This window comes from Pleurodeles waltl, chromosome 6, assembly GCF_031143425.1.
Source record: "Pleurodeles waltl isolate 20211129_DDA chromosome 6, aPleWal1.hap1.20221129, whole genome shotgun sequence".
Taxonomy (NCBI): Eukaryota; Metazoa; Chordata; class Amphibia; order Caudata; family Salamandridae; genus Pleurodeles; species Pleurodeles waltl.
Window position 1 is genome coordinate 698,668,277 of NC_090445.1, and position 17,213 is coordinate 698,685,489.

Here is a 17,213-nt window from a genome sequence, read left to right on the forward strand (position 1 = left end):
TAAAGCTGCATTTACCTGGAGAAGATGTTCCCGTTGTTGCATGTGGCGCTTGTGATGTTTTTGAAGAAGTTGTTTCTAATGAAAAAGAAAAATGTTACTTATATAAGCTTTATTTCTATGGGTGTATTTCTTGAAGTGGGAATGGAAGGAAACCATGAATATGTCTCATAAAAGTTAATAATGCTCATTGGTGAGCTGTCATCCAGGTATGCTAGTTGAAACGATCAAACCTCACTCTTTAAATCCATGCCATGGACTATGGATGAAGGCAAACACATTATTACAGATGACTATCTTAATACATTTCTTGCAATTTGCAAAGGTAGAACATGTCACTAAAAACGATTTCTAGGTCACTCAGAAAGATTGGATCAGTTGACAAATTTCACTAAAACTTTTCATGGTAGCCATGAGCGTCATAAAGAGCTAAATAAAAGGAAAATTTCTATGACACGAAGAGAGGGTAATTTCCCAATGAAATTCATTATTCTTTCAAGAATGCGCTAAGGAAGGATAGATCATCGCATGGACACTTGCTAGCTAATAACCTAGACATATGTACTTATGAATAAAATGATAGAAAATTCAAGTAATTGAAATGAAAGTAAAACTTACTCATATATTCCCATCACTCCCACTGAATATTTTGAAGTTTGTCAGAAGCAAGGCTCCAATAAATATAGTCAATATAGAGATGTATTCTTCTGCAATACTAATTGGGGTTATGTGATACTAAACCACCATTTTCACTGGAAGGATATTGTTTTGGAATTTGACACCGGTAGCTCAATCAGATTATGGACAATACCTATAAAGCCTACATCAACAATTTGTCTGAGATTTTCAGCGATAGCAAGATATTTTCGAATGGCCTAATTATTTTATACTCGATTTTTCTAAGGCTGACACAAATGACCATTTACACAATCTGTTTAACATATGAAGTAAGTAATCATGTTTGTCATACTTGATATAAGAACATATGTGGTGAAGTATGTCAAGGTAAGACCTTTTATGTAACCCAGGTAAGCACATATAAATGACCTTTTTGTCAGAGAAGTAGAAAAGTTACAATTGTCTTTGTCTGTTTACCTGGATTGGTTTTTGCTGTTATTTCTGGTGTTTGGGTTGATGGTTTAGTTATGGTTGTTGTCTCTAAAATGATAGAGAAGATTTATTTAACCTTATAAATGTATGTTTCAGTTGAATTAAAAAAAGGCAATTGTGAAAGAATATTTACGTAAATTCACCCTAAATTGATGTATATTTCAGCAGCTCTGATTTTGTCATGAATAGGAACGCAGCTGCTAGTAACCATGGGCCTGATTTGTAAATGTAAGTTACAGTTTTGTGAATGTTTACTCTTTATTGTAAGTTTACTACTTCTGATATTGATAAACTCAACTTGGAAACTTAGTACAGAAATGTTAGTAACTTGTCTCCACCATGTGACTAATGCATTTGGCTCACTCTTATGCTGGTGGTTGGCATACCTCCCTAAACCCTTCCCTGACTCTCCTTAAACCCCTCTTACTCTTCCTTAATCACATCAACTTTAGTAGTAAGTCTTTTCCTTTTACCACTCATCCCCGTGTCCGTCCCACGTTCACTACTAAAACATATACTTACTTGGAAGAAGACTAGACAGTCAGGGAGCAAACTCCACACCAAATGTTAGGTAAAACTTACATTTTATAGTACCTCATGTAGTGTGGTTTGTAGTACTAAAAGACATCCCACAATGTGCAGTTTGAGAGTCAGATCCATAGTTTTTTATAGAAAAATGTAATACTCTACAAAGGAAAGCTTTCACCTTTCTATAAATATCCAATATTACATTTGCTTTAGGATGTGTGTCCTGCATTTCACTTCCTTCAAAGGTCATGCTCAAATAAGCAGTGAAACAATGGAAAGAATGAATATGAAGGCCACAATCTAGGGCTAGGACTATTTAGGAAAGATATGTTGCCATAGTGACTGGAAATTATGGTAGGGATTTTCAAAGTTAGCAAGTGTTCTGAATTCTTATATGTGTTTATAAAAAAAATTTCCAGGTAGTATTTATGAAATCAAACAATTTGAGTTAATTGCAGCATTGGGTTGAATTACTGCATTGGGTCCAATGACGGGATTAGGCATATATTCTTAATTTTCAAAGACCTGGTGTGCTCTTAATGCTTTCCTTTATTTTCTATCAACCTTGGCAAGTTTAAAGATATTATATTCAATTAGTTTTTACCAATAATTGCTATTCTTGTATTCCAGCGCTTTTGATGGTGATATAGTTGAAAGTTTATGTTGAAAATGGGAGACTTACAGTATTAAAATCCATTAATTCGGAGACTATGTTTCAGATGTAAATTGAAACACCCATGCCAAATTATACTGCTACTTCTGGCAAAGGTAAACATATTCATTGAATTGACATCTATAACAAATTCCAATTCCAGAACAGTCCTGTTAGTCATGGCTGTGAGGGAAATGTTATTTACTTCGTATTTAGAAGAAAAAAAAGAGAAGTCTCACAATGGAAAGTTTTACTCATGCTAATATCGCTCTACATTGCTTTTAACTTTATGAATGTGCCTTATACTGCATTGAAGTGAAAAAAAGAAATGTAAGAGATTGAAGAATATATTCCTAAACTTAGAGAACATAAGTGTACAACAACTCTCTCTTCTTGCTCTTAATAATGGAAAAAGTATCATGCCCTTCTTAAGCCCCCTTCTTGTTGCAAAGAAAGATGGCAATAAAAAGGTATACCAAACAACATTTACCTGGAGGGAATGTTCCTGTGGTCGCTTGTGGAGTTTGTGATGTTTTTGAAGCTGTTGTCTCTATCAAAATCAAAAAAAGCTATTTAAGTGAAGGTTAGTTCTTTAGGTGCATCTTTTTATGTTAGAAGAAAAACAGACCATGAATAGATTTTGCAAATAGAAAATAATGAGCTTATTTGAACAGGCAGCTACCAGAGAAATATATATATTATGTGGACCCACTCTTGCTGCACAGATAGGCATAAAAAATAAAGTGTGTAAAGCTGCATTTACCTGGAGAAGATGTTCCCGTTGTTGCATGTGGCGCTTGTGATGTTTTTGAAGAAGTTGTTTCTAATGAAAAAGAAAAATGTTAATTATAAGCTTTATTTCTATGGGTGTATTTCTTGAAGTGGGAATGGAAGGAAACCATGAATATGTCTCATAAAAGTTAATAATGCTCATTGGTGAGCTGTCATCCAGGTATGCTAGTTGAAACGATCAAACCTCACTCTTTAAATCCATGCCATGGACTATGGATGAAGGCAAACACATTATTACAGATGACTATCTTAATACATTTCTTGCAATTTGCAAAGGTAGAACATGTCACTAAAAACGATTTCTAGGTCACTCAGAAAGATTGGATCAGTTGACAAATTTCACTAAAACTTTTCATGGTAGCCATGAGCGTCATAAAGAGCTAAATAAAAGGAAAATTTCTATGACACGAAGAGAGGGTAATTTCCCAATGAAATTCATTATTCTTTCAAGAATGCGCTAAGGAAGGATAGATCATTCCATGGACACTTGCTAGCTAATAACCTAGACATATGTACTTATCAATAAAATGATAGAAAATTCAAGTCATTGAAATGAAAGTAAAACTTACTCATATATTCCCATCACTCCCACTGAATATTTTGAAGTTTGTCAGAAGCAAGGCTCCAATAAATATAGTCAATATAGAGATGTATTCTTCTGCAATACTAATTGGGGTTATGTGATACTAAACCACCCTTTTCACTGGAAGGATATTGTTTTGGAATTTGACACCGGTAGCTCAATCAGATTATGGACAATACCTATAAAGCCTACATCAACAATTTGTCTGAGATTTTCAGCGATAGCAAGATATTTTCGAATGGCCTAATTATTTTATACTCGATTTTTCTAAGGCTGACACAAATGACCATTTACACAATCTGTTTAACATATGAAGTAAGTAATCATGTTTGTCATACTTGATATAAGAACATATGTGGTGAAGTATGTCAAGGTAAGACCTTTTATGTAACCCAGGTAAGCACATTCCAATGACCTTTTTGTCAGAGAAGTAGAAAAGTTACAATTGTCTTTGTCTGTTTACCTGGATTGGTTTTTGCTGTTATTTCTGGTGTTTGAGTTGATGGCTTAGTTATGGTTGTTGTCTCTAAAATGATAGAGAAGATTTATTTAACCTTATAAATGTATGTTTCAGTTGAATTTAAAAAAGGCAATTGTGAAAGAATAATTACGTAAATTCACCCTAAATTGATGTATATTTCAGCAGCTCTGATTTTGTCATGAATAGGAACGCAGCTGCTAGTAACCATGGGCCTGATTTGTAAATGTAAGTTACAGTTTTGTGAATGTTTACTCTTTATTGTAAGTTTACTACTTCTGATATTGATAAACTCAACTTGGAAACTTAGTACAGAAATGTTAGTAACTTGTCTCCACCATGTGACTAATGCATTTGGCTCACTCTTATGCTGGTGGTTGGCATACCTCCCTAAACCCTTCCCTGACTCTCCTTAAACCCCTCTTACTCTTCCTTAATCACATCAACTTTAGTAGTAAGTCTTTTCCTTTTACCACTCATCCCCGTGTCCGTCCCACGTTCACTACTAAAACATATACTTACTTGGAAGAAGACTAGACAGTCAGGGAGCAAACTCCACACCAAATGTTAGGTAAAACTTACATTTGATAGAACCTCATGTAGTGTGGTTTGTAGTACTAAAAGACATCCCACAATGTGCAGTTTGAGAGTCAGATCCATCGTATTTTATAGAAAAATGTAATACTCTACAAAGGAAAGCTTTCACCTTTCTATAAATATCCAATATTACATTTGCTTTAGGATGTGTGTCCTGCATTTCACTTCCTTCAAAGTTCATGCTCAAATAAGCAGTGAAACAATGGAAAGAATGAATATGAAGGCCACAATCTAGGGCTAGGACTATTTAGGAAAGATATGTTGCCATAGTGACTGGAAATTATGGTAGGGATTTTCAAAGTTAGCAAGTGTTCTGAATTCTTATATGTGTTTATAATTTTTTTTTCCAGGTAGTATTTATGAAATCAAACAATTTGAGTTAATTGCAGCATTGGGTTGAATTACTGCATTGGGTCCAATGACGGGATTAGGCATATATTCTTAATTTTCAAAGACCTGGTGTGCTCTTAATGCTTTCCTTTATTTTCTATCAACCTTGGCAAGTTTAAAGATATTATATTCAATTAGTTTTTACCAATAATTTCTATTCTTGTATTCCAGCGCTTTTGATGGTGATATAGTTGAAAGTTTATGTTGAAAATGGGACACTTACAGTATTAAAATCCATTAATTCGGAGACTATGTTTCAGAAGTAAATTGAAACACCCATGCCAAATTATACTGCTACTTCTGGCAAAGGTAAACATATTCATTGAATTGACATCTATAACAAATTCCAATTCCAGAACAGTCCTGTTAGTCATGGCTGTGAGGGAAATGTTATTTACTTCGTATTTAGAAGAAAAAAAAGAGAAGTCTCACAATGGAAAGTTTTACTCATGCTAATATCGCTCTACATTGCTTTTAACTTTATGAATGTGCCTTATACTGCATTGAAGTGAAAAAAAGAAATATAAGAGATTGAAGAATATATTCCTAAACTTAGAGAACATAAGTGTACAACAACTCTCTCTTCTTGCTCTTAATAATGGAAATAGTATCATGCCCTTCTTAAGCCCCCTTCTTGTTGCAAAGAAAGATGGGAATAAAAAGGTATACCAAACAACATTTACCTGGAGGGAATGTTCCTGTGGTCGCTTGTGGAGTTTGTGATGTTTTTGAAGCTGTTGTCTCTATCAAAATCAAAAAAAGCTATTTAAGTGAAGGTTAGTTCTTTAGGTGCATCTCTTTATGTTAGAAGAAAAACAGACCATGAATAGATTTTGCAAATAGAAAATAATGAGCTTATTTGAACAGGCAGCTACCAGAGAAATATATATATTATGTGGACCCACTCTTGCTGCACAGACAGGCATAAAAAATAAAGTGTGTAAAGCTGCATTTACCTGGAGAAGATGTTCCCGTTGTTGCATGTGGCGCTTGTGATGTTTTTGAAGAAGTTGTTTCTAATGAAAAAGAAAAATTTTACTTATATAAGCTTTATTTCTATGGGTGTATTTCTTGAAGTGGGAATGGAAGGAAACCATGAATATGTCTCATAAAAGTTAATAATGCTCATTGGTGAGCTGTCATCCAGGTATGCTAGTTGAAACGATCAAACCTCACTCTTTAAATCCATGCCATGGACTATGGATGAAGGCAAACACATTATTACAGATGACTAGCTTAATACATTTCTTGCAATTTGCAAAGGTAGAACATGTCACTAAAAACGATTTCTAGGTCACTCAGAAAGATTGGATCAGTTGACAAATTTCACTAAAACTTTTCATGGTAGCCATGAACGTCATAAAGAGCTAAATAAAAGGAAAATTTCTATGACACGAAGAGAGGGTAATTTCTCAATGAAATTCATTATTCTTTCAAGAATGCGCTAAGGAAGGATAGATCATTCCATGGACACTTGCTAGCTAATAACCTAGACATATGTACTTATCAATAAAATGATAGAAAATTCAAGTCATTGAAATGAAAGTAAAACTTACTCATATATTCCCTTCACTCCCACTGAATATTTTGAAGTTTGTCAGAAGCAAGGCTCCAATAAATATAGTCAATATAGAGATGTATTCTTCTGCAATACTAATTGGGGTTATGTGATACTAAACCACCCTTTTCACTGGAAGGATATTTTTTGGGAATTTGACACCGGTAGCTCAATCAGATTATGTGCAATACCTATAAAGCCTACATCAACAATTTGTCTGAGATTTTCAGCGATAGCAAGATATTTTCGAATGGCCTAATTATTTTATACTCGATTTTTCTAAGGCTGACACAAATGACCATTTACACAATCTGTTTAACATATGAAGTGAGTAATCATGTTTGTCATACTTGATATAAGAATATATGTGGTGAAGCATGTCAAGGTAAGACCTTTTATGTAACCCAGGTAAGCACATTCCAATGACCTTTTTGTCAGAGAAGTAGAAAAGTTACAATTGTCTTTGTCTGTTTACCTGGATTGGTTTTTGCTGTTATTTCTGGTGTTTGAGTTGATGGTTTAGTTATGGTTGTTGTCTCTAAAATGATAGAGAAGATTTATTTAACCTTATAAATGTATGTTTCAGTTGAATTAAAAAAAGGCAATTGTGAAAGAATATTTACGTAAATTCACCCTAAATTGATGTATATTTCAGCAGCTCTGATTTTGTCATGAATAGGAACGCAGCTGCTAGTAACCATGGGCCTGATTTGTAAATGTAAGTTACAGTTTTGTGAATGTTTACTCTTTATTGTAAGTTTACTACTTCTGATATTGATAAACTCAACTTGGAAACTTAGTACAGAAATGTTAGTAACTTGTCTCCACCATGTGACTAATGCATTTGGCTCACTCTTATGCTGGTGGTTGGCATACCTCCCTAAACCCTTCCCTGAGTCTCCTTAAACCCCTCTTACTCTTCCTTAATCACATCAACTTTAGTAGTAAGTCTTATCCTTTTACCACTCATCCCCGTGTCCGTCCCACGTTCACTACTAAAACATATACTTACTTGGAAGAAAACTAGACAGTCAGGGAGCAAACTCCACACCATATGTTAGGTAAAACTTACATTTTATAGTACCTCATGTAGTGTGGTTTGTAGTACTAAAAGACATCCCACAATGTGCAGTTTGAGAGTCAGATCCATTGTTTTTTATAGAAAAATGTAATTCTCTACAAAGGAAAGCTTTCACCTTTCTATAAATATCCAATATTACATTTGCGTTAGGATGTGTGTCCTGCATTTCACTTCCTTCAAAGGTCATGCTCAAATAAGCAGTGAAACAATGGAAAGAATGAATATGAAGGCCACAATCTAGGGCTAGGACTATTTAGGAAAGATATGTTGCCATAGTGACTGGAAATTATGGTAGGGATTTTCAAAGTTAGCAAGTGTTCTGAATTCTTATATGTGTTTATACATTTTTTTTCCAGGTAGTATTTATGAAATCAAACAATTTGAGTTAATTGCAGCATTGGGTTGAATTACTGCATTGGGTCCAATGACGGGATTAGGCATATATTCTTAATTTTCAAAGACCTGGTGTGCTCTTAATGCTTTCCTTTATTTTCTATCAACCTTGGCAAGTTTAAAGATATTATATTCAATTAGTTTTTACCAATAATTGCTATTCTTGTATTCCAGCGCTTTTGATGGTGATATAGTTGAAAGTTTTTGTTGAAAATGGGAGACTTACAGTATTAAAATCCATTAATTCGGAGACTATGTTTCAGGTGTAAATTGAAACACCCATGCCAAATTATACTGCTACTTCTGGCAAAGGTAAACATATTCATTGAATTGACATCTATAACAAATTCCAATTCCAGAACAGTCCTGTTAGTCATGGCTGTGAGGGAAATGTTATTTACTTCGTATTTAGAAGAAAAAAAAGAGAAGTCTCACAATGGAAAGTTTTACTCATGCTAATATCGCTCTACATTGCTTTTAACTTTATGAATGTGCCTTATACTGCATTGAAGTGAAAAAAAGAAATGTAAGAGATTGAAGAATATATTCCTAAACTTAGAGAACATAAGTGTACAACAACTCTCTCTTCTTGCTCTTAATAATGGAAATAGTATCATGCCCTTCTTAAGCCCCCTTCTTGTTGCAAAGAAAGATGGGAATAAAAAGGTATACCAAACAACATTTACCTGGAGGGAATGTTCCTGTGGTCGCTTGTGGAGTTTGTGATGTTTTTGAAGCTGTTGTCTCTATCAAAATCAAAAAAAGCTATTTAAGTGAAGGTTAGTTCTTTAGGTGCATCTTTTTATGTTAGAAGAAAAACAGACCATGAATAGATTTTGCAAATTGAAAATAATGAGCTTATTTGAACAGGCAGCTACCAGAGAAATATATATATTATGTGGACCCACTCTTGCTGCACAGATAGGCATAAAAAATAAAGTGTGTAAAGCTGCATTTACCTTGAGAAGATGTTCCCGTTGTTGCATGTGGCGCTTGTGATGTTTTTGAAGAAGTTGTTTCTAATGAAAAAGAAAAATGTTACTTATATAAGCTTTATTTCTATGGGTGTATTTCTTGAAGTGGGAATGGAAGGAAACCATGAAAATGTCTCATAAAAGTTAATAATGCTCATTGGTGAGCTGTCATCCAGGTATGCTAGTTGAAACGATCAAACCTCACTCTTTAAATCCATGCCATGGACTATGGATGAAGGCAAACACATTATTACAGATGACTATCTTAATACATTTCTTGCAATTTGCAAAGGTAGAACATGTCACTAAAAACGATTTCTAGGTCACTCAGAAAGATTGGATCAGTTGACAAATTTCACTAAAACTTTTCATGGTAGCCATGAACGTCATAAAGAGCTAAATAAAAGGAAAATTTCTATGACACGAAGAGAGGGTAATTTCTCAATGAAATTCATTATTCTTTCAAGAATGCGCTAAGGAAGGATAGATCATTCCATGGACACTTGCTAGCTAATAACCTAGACATATGTACTTATCAATAAAATGATAGAAAATTCAAGTCATTGAAATGAAAGTAAAACTTACTCATATATTCCCTTCACTCCCACTGAATATTTTGAAGTTTGTCAGAAGCAAGGCTCCAATAAATATAGTCAATATAGAGATGTATTCTTCTGCAATACTAATTGGGGTTATGTGATACTAAACCACCCTTTTCACTGGAAGGATATTGTTTTGGAATTTGACACCGGTAGCTCAATCAGATTATGGACAATACCTATAAAGCCTACATCAACAATTTGTCTGAGATTTTCAGCGATAGCAAGATATTTTCGAATGGCCTAATTATTTTATACTCGATTTTTCTAAGGCTGACACAAATGACCATTTACACAATCTGTTTAACATATGAAGTAAGTAATCATGTTTGTCATACTTGATATAAGAACATATGTGGTGAAGTATGTCAAGGTAAGACCTTTTATGTAACCCAGGTAAGCACATTCCAATGACCTTCTTGTCAGAGAAGTAGAAAAGTTACAATTGTCTTTGTCTGTTTACCTGGATTGGTTTTTGCTGTTATTTCTGTTGTTTGAGTTGATGGTTTAGTTATGGTTGTTGTCTCTAAAATGATAGAGAAGATTTATTTAACCTTATAAATGTATGTTTCAGTTGAATTTAAAAAAGGCAATTGTGAAAGAATATTTACGTAAATTCACCCTAAATTGATGTATATTTCAGCAGCTCTGATTTTGTCATGAATAGGAACGCAGCTGCTAGTAACCATGGGCCTGATTTGTAAATGTAAGTTACAGTTTTGTGAATGTTTACTCTTTATTGTAAGTTTACTACTTCTGATATTGATAAACTCAACTTGGAAACTTAGTACAGAAATGTTAGTAACTTGTCTCCACCATGTGACTAATGCATTTGGCTCACTCTTATGCTGGTGGTTGGCATACCTCCCTAAACCCTTCCCTGACTCTCCTTAAACCCCTCTTACTCTTCCTTAATCACATCAACTTTAGTAGTAAGTCTTTTCCTTTTACCACTCATCCCCGTGTCCGTCCCACGTTCACTACTAAAACATATACTTACTTGGAAGAAGACTAGACAGTCAGGGAGCAAACTCCACACCAAATGTAAGGTAAAACTTACATTTGATAGTACCTCATGTAGTGTGGTTTGTAGTACTAAAAGACATCCCACAATGTGCGGTTTGAGAGTCAGATCCATCGTTTTTTATAGAAAAATGTAATACTCTACAAAGGAAAGCTTTCACCTTTCTATAAATATCCAATATTACATTTGCTTTAGGATGTGTGTCCTGCATTTCACTTCCTTCAAAGTTCATGCTCAAATAAGCAGTGAAACAATGGAAAGAATGAATATGAAGGCCACAATCTAGGGCTAGGACTATTTAGGAAAGATATGTTGCCATAGTGACTGGAAATTATGGCAGGGATTTTCAAAGTTAGCAAGTGTTCTGAATTCTTATATGTGTTTATAATTTTTTTTTCCAGGTAGTATTTATGAAATCAAACAATTTGAGTTAATTGCAGCATTGGGTTGAATTACTGCATTGGGTCCAATGACGGGATTAGGCATATATTCTTAATTTTCAAAGACCTGGTGTGCTCTTAATGCTTTCCTTTATTTTCTATCAACCTTGGCAAGTTTAAAGATATTATATTCAATTAGTTTTTACCAATAATTTCTATTCTTGTATTCCAGCGCTTTTGATGGTGATATAGTTGAAAGTTTATGTTGAAAATGGGACACTTACAGTATTAAAATCCATTAATTCTGAGACTATGTTTCAGAAGTAAATTGAAACACCCATGCCAAATTATACTGCTACTTCTGGCAAAGGTAAACATATTCATTGAATTGACATCTATAACAAATTCCAATTCCAGAACAGTCCTGTTAGTCATGGCTGTGAGGGAAATGTTATTTACTTCGTATTTAGAAGAAAAAAAAGAGAAGTCTCACAATGGAAAGTTTTACTCATGCTAATATCGCTCTACATTGCTTTTAACTTTATGAATGTGCCTTATACTGCATTGAAGTGAAAAAAAGAAATGTAAGAGATTGAAGAATATATTCCTAAACTTAGAGAACATAAGTGTACAACAACTCTCTCTTCTTGCTCTTAATAATGGAAATAGTATCATGCCCTTCTTAAGCCCCCTTCTTGTTGCAAAGAAAGATGGGAATAAAAAGGTATACCAAACAACATTTACCTGGAGGGAATGTTCCTGTGGTCGCTTGTGGAGTTTGTGATGTTTTTGAAGCTGTTGTCTCTATCAAAATCAAAAAAAGCTATTTAAGTGAAGGTTAGTTCTTTAGGTGCATCTCTTTATGTTAGAAGAAAAACAGACCATGAATAGATTTTGCAAATAGAAAATAATGAGCTTATTTGAACAGGCAGCTACCAGAGAAATATATATATTATGTGGACCCACTCTTGCTGCACAGATAGGCATAAAAAATAAAGTGTGTAAAGCTGCATTTACCTGGAGAAGATGTTCCCGTTGTTGCATGTGGCGCTTGTGATGTTTTTGAAGAAGTTGTTTCTAATGAAAAAGAAAAATGGTACTTATATAAGCTTTATTTCTATGGGTGTATTTCTTGAAGTGGGAATGGAAGGAAACCATGAATATGTCTCATAAAAGTTAATAATGCTCATTGGTGAGCTGTCATCCAGGTATGCTAGTTGAAACGATCAAACCTCACTCTTTAAATCCATGCCATGGACTATGGATGAAGGCAAACACATTATTACAGATGACTAGCTTAAAACATTTCTTGCAATTTGCAAAGGTAGAACATGTCACTAAAAACGATTTCTAGGTCACTCAGAAAGATTGGATCAGTTGACAAATTTCACTAAAACTTTTCATGGTAGCCATGAACGTCATAAAGAGCTAAATAAAAGGAAAATTTCTATGACACGAAGAGAGGGTAATTTCTCAATGAAATTCATTATTCTTTCAAGAATGCGCTAAGGAAGGATAGATCATTCCATGGACACTTGCTAGCTAATAACCTAGACATATGTACTTATCAATAAAATGATAGAAAATTCAAGTCATTGAAATGAAAGTAAAACTTACTCATATATTCCCTTCACTCCCACTGAATATTTTGAAGTTTGTCAGAAGCAAGGCTCCAATAAATATAGTCAATATAGAGATGTATTCTTCTGCAATACTAATTGGGGTTATGTGATACTAAACCACCCTTTTCACTGGAAGGATATTTTTTTGGAATTTGACACCGGTAGCTCAATCAGATTATGTGCAATATCTATAAAGCCTACATCAACAATTTGTCTGAGATTTTCAGCGATAGCAAGATATTTTCGAATGGCCTAATTATTTTATACTCGATTTTTCTAAGGCTGACACAAATGACCATTTACACAATCTGTTTAACATATGAAGTGAGTAATCATGTTTGTCATACTTGATATAAGAATATATGTGGTGAAGCATGTCAAGGTAAGACCTTTTATGTAACCCAGGTAAGCACATTCCAATGACCTTTTTGTCAGAGAAGTAGAAAAGTTACAATTGTCTTTGTCTGTTTACCTGGATTGGTTTTTGCTGTTATTTCTGGTGTTTGAGTTGATGGTTTAGTTATGGTTGTTGTCTCTAAAATGATAGAGAAGATTTATTTAACCTTATAAATGTATGTTTCAGTTGAATTAAAAAAAGGCAATTGTGAAAGAATATTTACGTAAATTCACCCTAAATTGATGTATATTTCAGCAGCTCTGATTTTGTCATGAATAGGAACGCAGCTGCTAGTAACCATGGGCCTGATTTGTAAATGTAAGTTACAGTTTTGTGAATGTTTACTCTTTGTTGTAAGTTTACTACTTTTGGTATTGATAAACTCAACTTGGAAACTTTGTACAGAAATGTTAGTAACTTGTCTCCACCATGTGACTAATGCATTTGTCTCACTCTTATGCTGGTGGTTGGCATACCTCCCTAAACCCTTCCCTGAGTCTCCTTAAACCCCTCTTACTCTTCCTTAATCACATCAACTTTAGTAGTAAGTCTTTTCCTTTTACCACTCATCCCCGTGTCCGTCCCACGTTCACTACTAAAACATATACTTACTTGGAAGAAAACTAGACAGTCAGGGAGCAAACTCCACACCATATGTTAGGTAAAACTTACATTTTATAGTACCTCATGTAGTGTGGTTTGTAGTACTAAAAGACATCCCACAATGTGCAGTTTGAGAGTCAGATCCATTGTTTTTTATAGAAAAATGTAATACTCTACAAAGGAAAGCTTTCACCTTTCTATAAATATCCAATATTACATTTGCGTTAGGATGTGTGTCCTGCATTTCACTTCCTTCAAAGGTCATGCTCAAATAAGCAGTGAAACAATGGAATGAATGAATATGAAGGCCACAATCTAGGGCTAGGACTATTTAGGAAAGATATGTTGCCATAGTGACTGGAAATTATGGTAGGGATTTTCAAAGTTAGCAAGTGTTCTGAATTCTTATATGTGTTTATAATTTTTTTTTCCAGGTAGTATTTATGAAATCAAACAATTTGAGTTAATTGCAGCATTGGGTTGAATTACTGCATTGGGTCCAATGACGGGATTAGGCATATATTCTTAATTTTCAAAGACCTGGTGTGCTCTTAATGCTTTCCTTTATTTTCTATCAACCTTGGCAAGTTTAAAGATATTATATTCAATTAGTTTTTACCTATAATTGCTATTCTTGTATTCCAGTGCTTTTGATGGTGATATAGTTGAAAGTTTATGTTGAAAATGGGCGACTTACAGTACTAAAATCCATTAATTCGGAGACTATGTTTCAGAAGTAAATTGATACACCCATGCCAAATTATACTGCTACTTCTGGCAAAGGTAAACATATTCATTGAATTGACATCTATAACAAATTCCAATTCCAGAACAGTCCTGTTAGTCATGGCTGTGAGGGAAATGTTATTTACTTCGTATTTAGAAGAAAAAAAAGAGAAGTCTCACAATGGAAAGTTTTACTCATGCTAATATCGCTCTACATTGCTTTTAACTTTATGAATGTGCCTTATACTGCATTGAAGTGAAAAAAAGAAATATAAGAGATTGAAGAATATATTCCTAAACTTAGAGAACATAAGTGTACAACAACTCTCTCTTCTTGCTCTTAATAATGGAAATAGTATCATGCCCTTCTTAAGCCCCCTTCTTGTTGCAAAGAAAGATGGGAATAAAAAGGTATACCAAACAACATTTACCTGGAGGGAATGTTCCTGTGGTCGCTTGTGGAGTTTGTGATGTTTTTGAAGCTGTTGTCTCTATCAAAATCAAAAAAGCTATTTAAGTGAAGGTTAGTTCTTTAGGTGCATCTCTTTATGTTAGAAGAAAAACAGACCATGAATAGATTTTGCAAATAGAAAATAATGAGCTTATTTGAACAGGCAGCTACCAGAGAAATATGTATATTATGTTGACCCACTCTTGCTGCACAGATAGGCATAAAAAATAAAGTGTGTAAAGCTGCATTTACCTGGAGAAGATGTTCCCGTTGTTGCATGTGGCGCTTGTGATGTTTTTGAAGAAGTTGTTTCTAATGAAAAAGAAAAATGTTACTTATATAAGCTTTATTTCTCTGGGTGTATTTCTTGAAGTGGGAATGGAAGGAAACCATGAATATGTCTCATAAAAGTTAATAATGCTCATTGGTGAGCTGTCATCCAGGTATGCTAGTTGAAACCATCAAACCTCACTCTTTAAATCCATGCCATGGACTATGGATGAAGGCAAACACATTATTACAGATGACTATCTTAATACATTTCTTGCAATTTGCAAAGGTAGAACATGTCACTAAAAACGATTTCTAGGTCACTCAGAAAGATTGGATCAGTTGACAAATTTCACTAAAACTTTTCATGGTAGCCATGAGCGTCATAAAGAGCTAAATAAAAGGAAAATTTCTATGACACGAAGAGAGGGTAATTTCCCAATGAAATTCATTATTCTTTCAAGAATGCGCTAAGGAAGGATAGATCATTCCATGGACACTTGCTAGCTAATAACCTAGACATATGTACTTATCAATAAAATGATAGAAAATTCAAGTCATTGAAATGAAAGTAAAACTTACTCATATATTCCCATCACTCCCACTGAATATTTTGAAGTTTGTCAGAAGCAAGGCTCCAATAAATATAGTCAATATAGAGATGTATTCTTCTGCAATACTAATTGGGGTTATGTGATACTAAACCACCCTTTTCACTGGAAGGATCTTTTTTTGGAATTTGACACCGGTAGCTCAATCAGATTATGTGCAATACCTATAAAGCCTACATCAACAATTTGTCTGAGATTTTCAGCGATAGCAAGATATTTTCGAATGGCCTAATTATTTTATACTCGATTTTTCTAAGGCTGACACAAATGACCATTTACACAATCTGTTTAACATATGAAGTAAGTAATCATGTTTGTCATACTTGATATAAGAACATATGTGGTGAAGTATGTCAAGGTAAGACCTTTTATGTAACCCAGGTAAGCACATTCCAATGACCTTTTTGTCAGAGAAGTAGAAAAGTTACAATTGTCTTTGTCTGTTTACCTGGATTGGTTTTTGCTGTTATTTCTGGTGTTTGAGTTGATGGTTTAGTTATGGTTGTTGTCTCTAAAATGATAGAGAAGATTTATTTAACCTTATAAATGTATGTTTCAGTTGAATTAAAAAAAGGCAATTGTGAAAGAATATTTACGTAAATTCACCCTAAATTGATGTATATTTCAGCAGCTCTGATTTTGTCATGAATAGGAACGCAGCTGCTAGTAACCATGGGCCTGATTTGTAAATGTAAGTTACAGTTTTGTGAATGTTTACTCTTTGTTGTAAGTTTACTACTTTTGGTATTGATAAACTCAACTTGGAAACTTAGTACAGAAATGTTAGTAACTTGTCTCCACCATGTGACTAATGCATTTGGCTCACTCTTATGCTGGTGGTTGGCATACCTCCCTAAACCCTTCCCTGAGTCTCCTTAAACCCCTCTTACTCTTCCTTAATCACATCATTTTAGTAGTAAGTCTTTTCCTTTTACCACTCATCCCCGTGTCCGTCCCACGTTCACTACTAAAACATATACTTACTTGGAAGAAAACTAGACAGTCAGGGAGCAAACTCCACACCATACGTTAGGTAAAACTTACATTTTATAGTACCTCATGTAGTGTGGTTTGTAGTACTAAAAGACATCCCACAATGTGCAGTTTGAGAGTCAGATCCATTGTTTTTAAAAAAAAAATGTAATACTCTACAAAGGAAAGCTTTCACCTTTCTATAAATATCCAATATTACATTTGCGTTAGGATGTGTGTCCTGCATTTCACTTCCTTCAAAGGTCATGCTCAAATAAGCAGTGAAACAATGGAAAGAATGAATATGAAGGCCACAATCTAGGGCTAGGACTATTTAGGAAAGATATGTTGCCATAGTGACTGGAAATTATGGTAGGGATTTTCAAAGTTAGCAAGTGTTCTGAATTCTTATATGTGTTTATAAT

The 17,213-nt window shown here is 34.1% G+C and overlaps 1 protein-coding gene across 1 annotated transcript in view; it reads right to left on the reverse strand.

Annotated features, from left to right (window-relative positions):
• Positions 1 to 17,213, reverse strand: part of LOC138301685 (putative uncharacterized protein DDB_G0282133) — a 198,864-nt gene that overhangs the window by 51,518 nt on the left and 130,133 nt on the right. Inside the window, exons 43-48 of the mRNA XM_069242200.1 lie at positions 15,188 to 15,247; positions 12,154 to 12,213; positions 9,119 to 9,178; positions 6,084 to 6,143; positions 3,051 to 3,110; positions 16 to 75 (exon numbers count right to left, since the gene is read on the reverse strand). Of these exons, the coding sequence (XP_069098301.1) occupies positions 16 to 75; positions 3,051 to 3,110; positions 6,084 to 6,143; positions 9,119 to 9,178; positions 12,154 to 12,213; positions 15,188 to 15,247 (360 nt within the window). The remainder of the gene's footprint in view (positions 1 to 15; positions 76 to 3,050; positions 3,111 to 6,083; positions 6,144 to 9,118; positions 9,179 to 12,153; positions 12,214 to 15,187; positions 15,248 to 17,213) is intronic.